The sequence below is a fragment of the Ctenopharyngodon idella genome, chromosome 17, assembly GCF_019924925.1.
Source record: "Ctenopharyngodon idella isolate HZGC_01 chromosome 17, HZGC01, whole genome shotgun sequence".
Classification (NCBI taxonomy): domain Eukaryota; kingdom Metazoa; phylum Chordata; class Actinopteri; order Cypriniformes; family Xenocyprididae; genus Ctenopharyngodon; species Ctenopharyngodon idella.
This window is the reverse complement of record NC_067236.1, coordinates 22103400-22116040: the sequence shown is the minus strand read 5'-3', so window position 1 is coordinate 22116040 and position 12641 is coordinate 22103400. Positions and strand designations below refer to the sequence as shown.

Sequence of the window (12641 nt, the reverse complement as noted above, 5' to 3'; positions counted from 1 at the left end):
AAGAGCCAGGATATTTTTAAATATAACTCAGACTGTGTTCACCTGAAAGAAGATAGTCATATACACCTAGGATGGCTCGAGGGTGATTAAATCATGGAATAATTTTCATTTTTGGGTGAACTATCCCTTTAAGGGGCCTATGGGGAGACCAGCATTCAAAACACAAAATATATTGGTGACAAACTATGCTGATATTTCCAGCAGTGAGTATATCCAAATCAATCTCCATTGCCACAATACTTTGTGGCAATGGTACTACATTTGAATAAAAATTACTGTTAAAAATGTATTTTCTATGCAATATGAATGAAATCCAGACATAGTCACCATGTTGCCACTGTCATGTGACTTACAGCATCAGTTTCGTTTCACTTCCACTCACAACTCCTCATGGGATAGTAAAGAAGTGTCCATTAGATGTGCACTTCATGCCAGAAGTAGTCATCCGGGTACTTTTTGCATAGTGTTTAATGAACATATGAATTTTGGACATACTACTCTTTTCATAGTAGGGAACTAGGCATATTCAGACTGTCTCTAACTATTGCTGGGCAGGTAAATCAGATTTTTTTTTTTTTTTTCCAAGAACTTTCTTTCGCATACTGAGTAGACTAAAGATGTTTGCCTGGCGGGCAAAAACAAAACAAAGCATAACAATGCAATGCAGCAACGCAAACAACGAAAACAGATTTAACACTGAAAAAGATTCATATCAGAGTCTTTGGGTGGGCTTTTTTTGACTCTGTAGCAACTTCCTACTCACACCCTAGCAACCAGCCACACACCCTAGCAACCATATAGCAACATGGCCCAGCCAAATCATCACCAGAATATTATATAGACACTGGGATGCGATTTTAGGACTCATGGCACCATACAGAGGCAAATCCAACACCATCACATTTTCATCAGAAAATATCTCAAACAGATTATTCTCCTCAGAGAGGAATTTCTTTCCTTGTTCTCTTGTTTAGATTTTAGTTTCAAACTCAGTCTGAGAGCAACAGTTGTTTATTTGTTTCATTTCGCCTCTAGTGGGTCCAAAGTAGTACAGCAATGGTTTGGTCATTTGAAGTAGGCGGGGAAACGCGAGTGATGCTGCCCATACAGACCCCCTTCCCCTCCCTCTCGCGCTCTCCAGCCCCATGGCCCGAGTCTCTGCTCCTGCGTAAGGATCCCGCTTTGTTGAGAAGGTGTTTTTAAACACGCGGGTTATTCTGAAAGAGATCACTCACACCGCCCCGTGGAACGCGACTTCATAAAAATATGTGCACTGTCTCTTTAAGATCCCTTCACTAGTCCGCTTCGTATTGATCAATCCACCATTTTCCAGCGCACAGCACTCAGCGGCGGCGGCGGCGGAGAGAGAAAGCCCTACCTGGAGACGCCAGGCAGGACCGGGGGCAGTCATGGCAGCCAACATGTACCGGGTCGGAGGTAAGAGATCATGCTGGGTAAAAAATGTCGTGCCCTTTTGTGTGTGTCGCTCTCGTTCATGCCTTTTCGCAACAGGGCTTAGCAGTTTTAGGTTTGTCCTTCCTCTTTTATTTTTTAAAGTACTGTAGGACTACAGTGAGAGGATGATGATGGTGATTGCGAGCAGCGAGATGAAGAGGAACACTCTCGTTTCGGGACCCCGAATGTTTAAATTACTACTAACGGACGCTACATTTATTGCCGTTAGCATGATGTAGCGCGTGCGAGTGTCATTGAGTGTTAGTAACAAGCGGGTAACTCTTAAATTTGCACAGAAGAGAAGCGTTGGATTTTTTTAAAGTTGAAGTTTGAGCAGCACGCCCCACTTCAGACACTCTGACGGGTCAGAAACACTCTGTTTTAATGCGAGAGGATGGTACAGTGTCAAATCTGTTTCTTGTAATTGACTTTTTATAGATATTGAATGTAATGGATGAAGTGAGAAAGTTTTGGCACATAAACTTTAAGCCAGTAGATTGAGTCCAGTGACTCCAGTTGTGTAAATAAGATATAAAATATAGAATATATAATGCTTTGTGTCAAAGAATGAACTTAATTGAGATGTATATTGGCATACCCAAATTGGTCTGTTTTCATAATGAAAGAAGATGCCAATAAAGCACTTCTGTTTATATATAATGGGTCACATTTAAAAGGGGTTCACAATTCTATAATAATTAACTCAATTATCTATTAAGGTTGAACCTCAGGTATCAATTTAAAGTAATAGTTCCTTCATAAATGAAAATTTTGATCATGATGTTTCAAACCTGTATGACTTTCTTTCTTCCGCAGAGCACAAAAGGAGATGTTAGGCAGAATGACAGCCTCAGTCACCATTCACTTTCATTGGTTTTTCCATACAATGAAAGTGAATGGTGACTGAGGCTGTCATTGTGCCTAACATCTCCTTTTGTGTTCTGCGGAAGAAAGAAAGTCATACAGGTTTGAAACCGTAAATGATGCCAGAAGTTTCATTTTTGGGTTATCTATCCCTTCCAGTGATTGCATTTGGCTCAGGAACTGATTCCCTGTTGGTATCAATTATCCATTAGGATCCCGGCTATGCTGATTTAGGGAGAATGAATGTGTGCGTACAGTGTCCAATGTGTAATTATTGGTATAATGAGAGTATTTGGCTTGGGAAGTTTACTCTTGGGGCAGGAGAGATGATGAACTTGGTCTAACCTGAAGAAAAGCTGAACTGCGATCAGGAGCGTTATTAGTGAATTTACACATTTTGGTTTAACATGCGAACATCCGATCGGCAGTCCGTAAATTCTTCTTTTCTGTCTAGATGTTTCTAGTGTTTAAACATTTTTCTTTTGTATGAAGTATATGTTCAGATGAACTGGAGTAATATCGGACACAGTTTTCTCCACCTTTTAAAGGGATTGTTCACCCACAAATGAAAATGTTGTAATTGTTTGCTCACCCTAATGTTGTTCCAAACCCATTAAACTTTCATTCATCTGCAGAACACAAGATTTATTTAATATTCTCTCATCGTTTTGGTCCATTGAAAGTCCACACAACCAACAATTTGACACTTCAAATACATTGTAAATGTAATCCATATGAATCAAGTGGTTTAATCCAAGAGACGTGATCACTTCATAAGATGATGAACATATTAAATTTAGACTTTTATTCATATAGTATATAAACTTTGATCATACATAGAGTACGTTAAATCTGGTAAACACAAAAGCTCAACTGTACTTGCTTGAAGACAAACAAAACTTGTTTTGAATGGCATCAGGGTGAGTAAATGATGACATAATTTTAATTTTTGGCTGAACTATCCCTGTAAAGTATTAGATCACTAAAGAATGAAAATTTCCTGATAATTTACTCAACCCCATGTCATCCAAGATGTTTATGTCTGTCTTTCTTCAGTCAAAAAGAAATTAAGGTTTTTGAGGAAAACATTCCAGGATTTTTCTCCATATAGTGGACTTCAACAGTTACCAACGGGATGAAGGTCCAAATTGCAGTTTCATTGCATTGCATTCATCTACACGATCCCAGATGAGGAATAAGGGTCTTATCTAGCGAAACGATCGCTCATTTTCTTAATAAAATTAAAAATTAAATACTTTTTAACCTCAAATGCTCATCTTGCACTGCTCTGCGATGCCACGCATTACATAATCATGTTGGAAAGGTCATGCGGAAGTACCGAGCAAGTATTTATAAAGCAAACATGCAAAGACTAAGTCAAACAGGCTTTACAAAAAACAATGATGTCGGATTTTGAAGTTGGAGGAGAAAATGAGATGGAGTACGTACTTTCCAACATGATTACGTAATGCGTGGCGCATCGCAGAGCAGTGCAAGACGAGCATTTGTGGTTAAAAAGTGTATACATTTTTTTTTTTTTTTTTTTTTATAAAATGACAGATCGTTTCGCTAGATAAGACCCTTATTCCTCTTCTGGGATTGTGTAGAGTCCTTTAAAGCTGCATTGAAACTGCAATTTGGACCTTCAATCTGTTGGTAACTGCTGAAGTCCACTATATGGAGAAAAATCCTGGAACGTTTTCCTCAACCTTAATTTCTTTTCGACTGAAGAAAGAAAGACATAAACATCTTAAATGACATGGAAGTGAGTAAATTATCAAGAAATTTTAGTTCTCAATTGAACTAATCCTTTAAGATGTTTTAATTTTGACAAACATTCATGTGAGCATACCACTTTTTGAAACGGTTGCATACTGTTTCACAAACTATTCAGACAAAAATAGGCAGTATTGGGTCTGTAATACTCAGTATGCAGTTAGCAGATTCTGAGCAGTTGCTGTTCTCACTGGACGGAGATGAATCAGAGGTTTGAGAATGCCTTCGTTCAGGACTTTAAGATCATTGCGTAAATATCTGTTACTCTGTTACACGCTCCTCCCAGTGTTTGCAACATCTTTGGCTGCTGAGGCTGAAAATGGCCCCAGGCGCTCCATCCAGCAGAGAGTCTCCAAGGGCCTCCATACCTCTGGCTACTGCATCACCTGATACATATCGACGACATCTGCTGCGCTCTCTCTCTCTCTCCATTTCTCTTTTTCTCTCATCGGTCTAGAGTGGACCAAAAGAAGCACATTGACCAACCTCAGACTGGAATGAAGCCAGTTTTGCACAATTTTCCACCTCCATGTTCAGACCTCTGCTGTGCACCCTATACACTTAGCGCAGCCATACTAAAACTATCATTTGGATCTCGTTAAAGCACCCCAGACACCTTCTTGCGTTGAAGCATTTGGAATTCTCATGATAGCTCCAATACAATCATCGTTTTCTTTTTGAGTGGATTTTGGGCTATTGAATTTGGAAGTGGAGCCACAATGGATAAAACAATGCCCTGCGAGGGAGAAACAAAGCCTTAGCGTTCTCTTCCTCCTTTGTCCTCCCTCACATTTGATGGAGAAGGTAGTCGGCCTGAATTCTCTCTCATTGAGCTAACGGCTTTTCTCTGGCTCTCTTTTCTTCTCCCAGAAGGGAGGCTTCTCCTAGACTCCAGCGTAGAATAAATGTGCCAAGAAAATCAGAGGGAAAAAAATTCAAAACAGACCACCATGAACAGCCACAGAAATGATGGAAATCGACTGCATTGCGATTGGTGGCATTGAACTTGGCTCTCTTGGGAATGGGTTCAGGTTTGAGTAGGGAGCCAGTGAATGAGAAACGTAAGCCAATGGACAGGACACAGTGAGCAGAGATGTATGGTATTTTGGGAAGCTCTGCCAGGTGTCTGCTATCTCTAATATGTGTCTGGTCTGTGCGGGTGTTCGCCCTGCAGTTGGTCATGAGAGTACTTGATGTATGATGCCACAAAGCAAGCAAATTTCAGATTTTTCTCTCTGGTACAATAGCCGTAGACTATTACGCGGTGCATTTTGAAAATGCATTTTGTTCTCCATCCACCTTGGGGAAAATGCAGTTGCTTTAACGTTTTGTTTGTGCTAAAGTGAGCCTTGTTGAATCTTTTGTAAATCACTGGTCAGGATCATCTGTGCCTGCAGAACTTTGCATAAGGGTCAATGACGTGACACTCCTTGTGATGGCATTTCTATTAATTTGTTCAAAAATATCTGAAAAATGCAATTTATTAATGCAGTGACTTGAATGCGCCTTTTCTACCATGAACATGTTTTCAATTTCTGAATTAAGTTATTTGATATTTTTTGGAGATCAGAATGTCAGGGTGATACAGCTGTTTTGATTACATAATGAGGATAAAAGTCTCATTAGAAGAATTAAATTCTTGAAAAGATCTTAATTAGTTTGGCATAATCTTTTATTACTATTATTTGTGCCCCTATTATACTACTTAAAATTTTACCTTTCATGCAGTGTGTAATAGACCTTTTACATTCACCAACAGCTATAAGTTTTAAAAATCAAAGTGCACAATAAATAAAGCTATTGTCTCCTAAAAGAAGAATCAACACAAATCGACTCAAAACCATCAATGGTTGACTTTTTAAGCAGACGTAAGCAGAAGTACCGATTCAGTGTCTACAAAGAGAAAGTGCAAAGACTAAGTCAAACGGCCTTTACAAAAAAAGGTAAAACAACGATGTCGGACAATTTTGAAGTTGGAGGAGAAAATGAGATGGAGTTTTTCGCCTTACAGCGGTACTTCTGCCTACGTCACACGTGACCTTTCTAACGTGATTACGTAATGCGTGGCGCATCACAGAGAAGTGCAAGATGAGCATTTGTGGTTAAAATGTGTATATATGTATATATATATATATATATTATTTTTTTTTTTTTTTTTTTTAAGAAAATTACCTAGATAAGACCCTTATTCCTTGTCTGGGATCGTGTAGAGACCTTCGAAGCTGCACTGAAACTGTAATTTGGACCGTTGGTAACTGTTGAAAACTGTCCACTGTGTGGAGAAAATCCTGGAATGTTTTCCTCAAAAACCTTAATTTCTTTTTGACTGAAGAAAGAAAGACATAAACATCTTGGATGATATGGGGTTGAGTAAATTATCAGGACATTTTAATTTTGAAGTGAACTAATCCTTTAATATTGTCTTACAAATCAAAATCATGTGGCCAAACCAACATGCACGAAAAAAAAAACTAAACTTCAAACAGGAACTGATATCATAGGCTCTTAAAATATGAGGTAATACACAGAATCAGTCTAGTGAGTGACAAATCGGGAATACAAGTCTTGTTTTTCATACAGGTTGTAAACTGTCATGTTGTTTGACTTCCCAAAAAATTTATATTTTATGAATTATTAATCATTTATAATTTATGATGTTTGTATTTCTTTTTTTTGAAGGCTTTTTTCCCCATTCAAAAATGTTGTTTTAACTTTTTACTTGGTTACACCGCATGACAATTTTTAGAATGATTGATTAATGAGTGCTTTAGGGCTGCACGATTTATCGCGATTAAATCGCACGCGATTAGGCAAAGGCTGCAATTATTTTATGCGCAGCTTGTCAGAGCTGTACGGCTCTGTGATCAGTAGTAAATGCTTCTTCATGTGAAAGCCAGAGGGAGCTCTTGCGCAGAAACTCCAGATATGCCCTGCCGCAGAAGAAGATTATAGCTGAATAAACAGAAGATTGAAACGCTTTGATTGATTAAACATGACTAATAAACACACGACTGCCTTATTCTGTGTAAGAAGAAACATCATCTCACAGAAGGATGCTCAACTGTCTTTATGAAGTGAGTTTGGAGTAAAAACATATTAAATGTTGTCTTTTGTTGGACAAGATGTTAATAAATGCTTCTCATGTCTGGAAAGATGTTTGACGCGTGTTGCTTTTTCAAATGTACATTATAAGCGACTCAAACTCAGTGCTTTTAGATGGATTAGCATTTGGAGCCATACTTCATTGACAAGATGCACATAAAAAAATAATCGATGTCATAATCGCACTAAGAATCGCGTTTAAGTTCAATGTTATTTTTTGTATCGTGCAATAAATCGCGCATCCCTAATTGCTTTTTTTTTTGTTTTTTGTTTTTTTTAAATATATGAAACCAATATCAATTCAAAGAGTACATTACGAATATGGCACATTTTAAACTATTTTCCTTTTCTTTATAGTTGGACTTAGCTCAAGAGATTTCAGTAGAATTGGACATGTTCGTCACCCAAAAAGTTCAACTCATAACTGATGCTAATTGCTAATTTGAATATGTATATTGATAATCCATTCCACAGAATTCTTCGGATTTTGCCTCCAGAATCACAGCAGAACATGGAGGAAAAAAGTTCCCATATTCTTCCTGGGCTTTTTGGTATTTCAGAGTGTACAAAGCAAGACAACAGCGATTGTAGTTCTGTAATATTTAAATACAGTTAATGATGGCATTACAGAAACTGCAAGTTGTCTTTGCCGAGCAAAGCATCAGTCCATTCTGCTCTGAGCGCTGCGGAGTCCTGAAGCACCTCCCCAGGAGAAGTTATCTCTCTAGTACAGTTGTGTGATTGACAGTTAAAACAGCAACATTATCATTTATTCAATAGTTCCTCAGCTGGCAGAGACTCTTTAATGAGATGAGTGGAATGGTGTTGTTTCTGAGAAGATGCTCAGAGGATTAGCTAACTAACCAGTTTCTGCCATTACTTTTGCTTTATGATAAAGTGTTTAAATCGTATTGATTTTTTTCAAAATTAATTTGACCCTTGATCCATTAGCATAAGAAAAATGCCTGCAAGCTGATGCTGCATTCTTAGCAAACTTATTCTGGTGTTTTCATTCATTGCTCATTATGCTTATATTGCCCTGACAGCGTTTGCACCTGTCTTACTACATGACCTTACCAAACTCAATAATATGTAACTTTCTGTCCTAATGACTGTGATGACAAATAATGCATTTTAGCTCTCTATTTTTGCCTCGTCGCACTGGGATGTTCCACTAACAGTGAAATATAATTGTTCCAAATCAGTCAAAATTGATCTATTTACTTTATGCTGCACATTCTTGAACTTATTGTGTATGATTTATTTAAAATGCTGCTGTGCTCTCCTTTTTGACCATTGTCAGCCACGTGGGTTTTGGGGTTTGTTAACCAATATCCTAATAGCTATTTAGGCTATTATTAGGAAATTCAAGCCTTTTAAAAGGGACCTATTATGCCCCTTTTACAAGATGTAATACAAGTCTCCGGTGTCTCCAGAATGTCTGTGAAGTTTCAGCTCAAAATACCCCACAGATCATTTATTATAGCTTGTCAAATTTGCCCCTATTTGGGTGTAAGCAAAAACACGCCGGTTTTGTGTGTGTCCCTTTAAATGCAAATGAGCTGCTGCTCCCGGCCCCCTTTCCAGAAGAGGGCGGAGCTTTAACAGCTCGCGCTTCGGTTGCCCAACAACAACAAAGCTGGAGAATCTCACGCAGCCAAAATGAGGATTGTCAGTAACGGTGTTCAGCCTTACATTGTTCAAACTGGAGTCGACACTGATGGAGAGACTCACGAAGAAGTTACAACTTTTAGAATGAATCTGGATGTTTCTGAATGGTTAGTGGATAAATTTATGTAGTTGCTGTGGAGTTGATTCAAGTCATCGACTAGCATGTGCAGTCATGTTAATCTTTTGTGCAAATCCAGCGTTGAATTGACTCTCGTTTGTGAAGAAATCCGGTGTAAAATGACGACATGGCAACAACACTCTACTACAACAACTCTTCCTCTTCTCTAAAGCAGCCCAACATGGCCTCACCCCCTTTGTTGCGGGTTCTCGGGGGCAGGGTTTATGTAAATTTTGGGGTTTGTGATGTCACTATCCTAGAAAGAAGCTCGTTGTAGTCCTTAAAAAGGGATTTCTGTAAAAGAAAATATCTTTGAGATCCACATTGGGGATACTTGAAATGCTCTCACAGTTGAATTTGACCTTCAGCCTCCATCTTCCAGTCAAAAAATCATCCTCAAAAACTGATGTCGGCTGTGTTTCACGCTCATTCCTGTCTGGCTTCATTGTGGAGTGGAAGACGAGTTTTTACAATCCAACTAATTACCTATGAATAAAATAAAGTGTCGAAATCAAGCATTTTATTTCTCTTTGAATATCCCTTTTCATTGAAAGCGAACTGTAGTGAATGAATGCCATTTGATGTAGACTTTAAACATCAAACATGTTTTTTTTTTTTTTTTTTGTCGTTTCATGCTGCTTTTTTGCTTTTAGTGTGGACAGAAAAGTGACTTGCTACTGAATGCTTGTCACATAGTGGACATTGTGTCAGGATCTTTGTGTTTATGAAGGTGGGACAATTACAGACCCTGCAATTTCACACACAAAGCCTCGTTCTCTTTCCTTTAGAATAGCCTCGTCTGAAAGACCAGCACAAACATCACTGCAGAAATCTATAGCTAAAAATATATATAATTTTATAATTTAACAAAATAAAATAGAAAGTGTATTTATATATAAAGACTACAGCTCAAAACTTTGGGTCAGTAAGTTATTTATTTATTTTCTTTGAAAGAACAAATACCTTTTGTTCTGCAAGGATGGATTAAATTAATCAAAAATTAAAGTAAATGCATTTATAATGCTACTAAATATTTCAAAATCCTGTTCTTTTGAATGTTCTATTCGTGAAAGAATCCTGAAAAAAATGTATCACAGTTTCCACAAGAAATCAGCACAACTGTTTTCAGCATTGATAATAAAAATAAATGTCTCTTGAGCAGCAAATCAGCATATTAGAATGATTTCTGAAGGATCATGTGACCTAGCTGCGTTTCCATTACCCTTTTAATTGTGCAAATTAAAATGGTGCAAATGGAAATGCGTCAATTTCGCAAAAACTCTCATATATCGCAAAAAAGTTTTTACGCCCGCATGAGGTGGTTTTATAGGCAATTCGAAAAAGGAATATTTTGCAAAGCTGCAATGAAAACCGTTTCTCCCACATTTACAGATCACCTGGTGTATGTTCTTTAAAGGTGATCATTCTTTAAAGATGGTGCGGTATGTTTGGACAGAAGATGAGACAGAGTTCTTTATTAAACTCATAAAAGAATTATGGGAATACTGGAATCTAAACAACAAAGAAATGCCACAATTTGTCAAGACCTTGAAGCAGATAGGAGGGAGAAACACCCAGAAACACCTCATACGTGGCCGTTCCCAAATATAAGGGGCTTTCCTTACCATTAATGCTTGGATAACACACCTATGTGTCCTTCGATTAAAAGTGCATTGGCTGCGATATACTTAAACCTAAATCTATTGCCATGATGTTTGGAATGACTTATCGCAAGAGGAAAAAAAAAATGTTTTAGTCACATGACATCAGTTCATCAACGGCATCATTTTGCAATAGTTTTTTATCAACATTTAGAAAATATCGTAAAAGTTGTGCAAATCTGTGATCAGTTATTGTCACCAGTCGCTACTATGTTGTTATATGAAGTGAATCATTTAGGGTGTATCGTGATCTTTGTCTTTGAGTTACTGGTTTGAAACCAGCAGGTTTGTCTGGTGCATTCCGGCCCACCACTGGTTTTTCCCTTGGTAGAAAGACACGCACTGGTTCCGTATTGTTGGAGAAGGTGTTGTATAACTCGAATCCCTGAGCCGGAGGCAGAGAGCAAGAATAACCTAAGAGCTGCACTAATGCTCTGTGTATGTGTTTGGCGCATAAGCTTGAATTAACTGGCATTGCCATAGTAACGGATGTCTCGTGGGTCCCGGTCTGATTGTCCTAAGACAGGGATTGAATGGCCTCTGTACACTCCGAGGACCTGTGCAGACTGGGGTCTCCTGCAGCGGCTGGGCTACGGAGACCTCTTCCTCTGAGTTGAGGTCAGGGCAGCTTACACTTCCTCAAGTCCAGTCTGACTGCATGTGGGCCTGTCGATTTAATGAGGTAGAGAAGTTTTATATATTTTAAATTTTGAAAGTATTCATCCCTAGTTTGTTCTTTTTGAAACTTTTTTTTTTTTTTTGGTGTATCTTGTACATATTCATCTCAAACTGTACGGTACACACGTCATGCAGTCTGACCACAAATACAGTCAGTCACAGGCGATCCACACTCCAATCCAGAAGGGGGTGTGCACGGTAATGCAACACTGTTTGCTAACCGCCACAACGGGAAAAAGAGCAGAAGAAGAGCAGCGCGTGTGCGACAGTTTTGCCAAGTCGCTACTTTAACACTGTTGCCGCGGGTTGCTTTTTATCTACGCAGGTTGAAGCAAACCCAAATAACATGATATTTAGCCCCTGGAATGCGAATTTTACCACAGGAACTCTGCCAAAAATGCGGATTTTACCCCCCGGAACACGATTATTACCAGGGGATCCCCCTGAAATGTGATTGGGCTAGTTTTGAGTAGCAATTGGACGGGTTTTGTTGTGAAAACCTGGCAACCCTGATGTGTGAATGACTCCACTAGATAGTGCGCACACGTCAAATGCGTCTTTCTGTGCTCATGGACAAAGGAGAATACTTTGAAAGACTTGCGCTCTCAACTGTACGCGAAACGAAGCGGAACGCGGGAAAATAAGTGTAGGAGGGTTGGGCTTAAAGCTTTGAATGTTTAAATACGGTTTAAGTGGAGCAAATTGTAATGCACAAGTTTTATTTTTCGATATTCTATTTATTTTGTACTTTCATAACACGAGATGCTTTTCAGTTTTGAAGCTGATTGTGACCAAATACCTTTTTGTTTTTTTTATCAGCCCTGCAAAAAAATATAACCTATGCAAGAGTGCATTCTGTTTACTGCTTAATACACTAAAAGAGGGTGTACTGTACTAACTAGGGGACTAAACACCGCTAGGTGGAACAAACTGTGATTTGCACTACTGTCTGTTCAAAATAAATGAAACCTAGCATTGTGGATTTGTTCCTTTGTCCGGTAACACTTTTATTTTAGGGTCCAATTCTCACTATTAGCTAGTTGCTTATTAGCATGCATATTACTAGAGTATTGGCTGTTTATTAGTACTTATAAAGCACATCTTCATGCCTTATTCTGCATGACCATATTCTACATCCCATAATCCTACCCAATACCTAAACTTAACAACCTCACTAACTAAGCAGTAATTAATGATTTGAGGCAGAAGTTAGTTAATAGTGAGAATTGGACCCTAAACTAAAGTGTGACCATTTGTATCGAAATCGTACCGAACCGTGACCCCAAAACCGAGGTACGTACCAACCTGTGACTTCT

General features: G+C 38.5%; 1 protein-coding gene across 1 annotated transcript in view; it reads left to right on the top strand.

Moving 5' to 3' along the window:
* Positions 1-1115: 1115 nt before the first annotated feature.
* The window catches only part of mta1 (metastasis associated 1), a 54792-nt gene continuing 43266 nt past the window's right edge, over positions 1116-12641 (top strand). The window contains 1 exon segment of the mRNA XM_051868401.1: positions 1116-1437. Within this exon segment, the coding sequence (XP_051724361.1) occupies positions 1410-1437 (28 nt within the window). The 5' untranslated portion in view covers positions 1116-1409.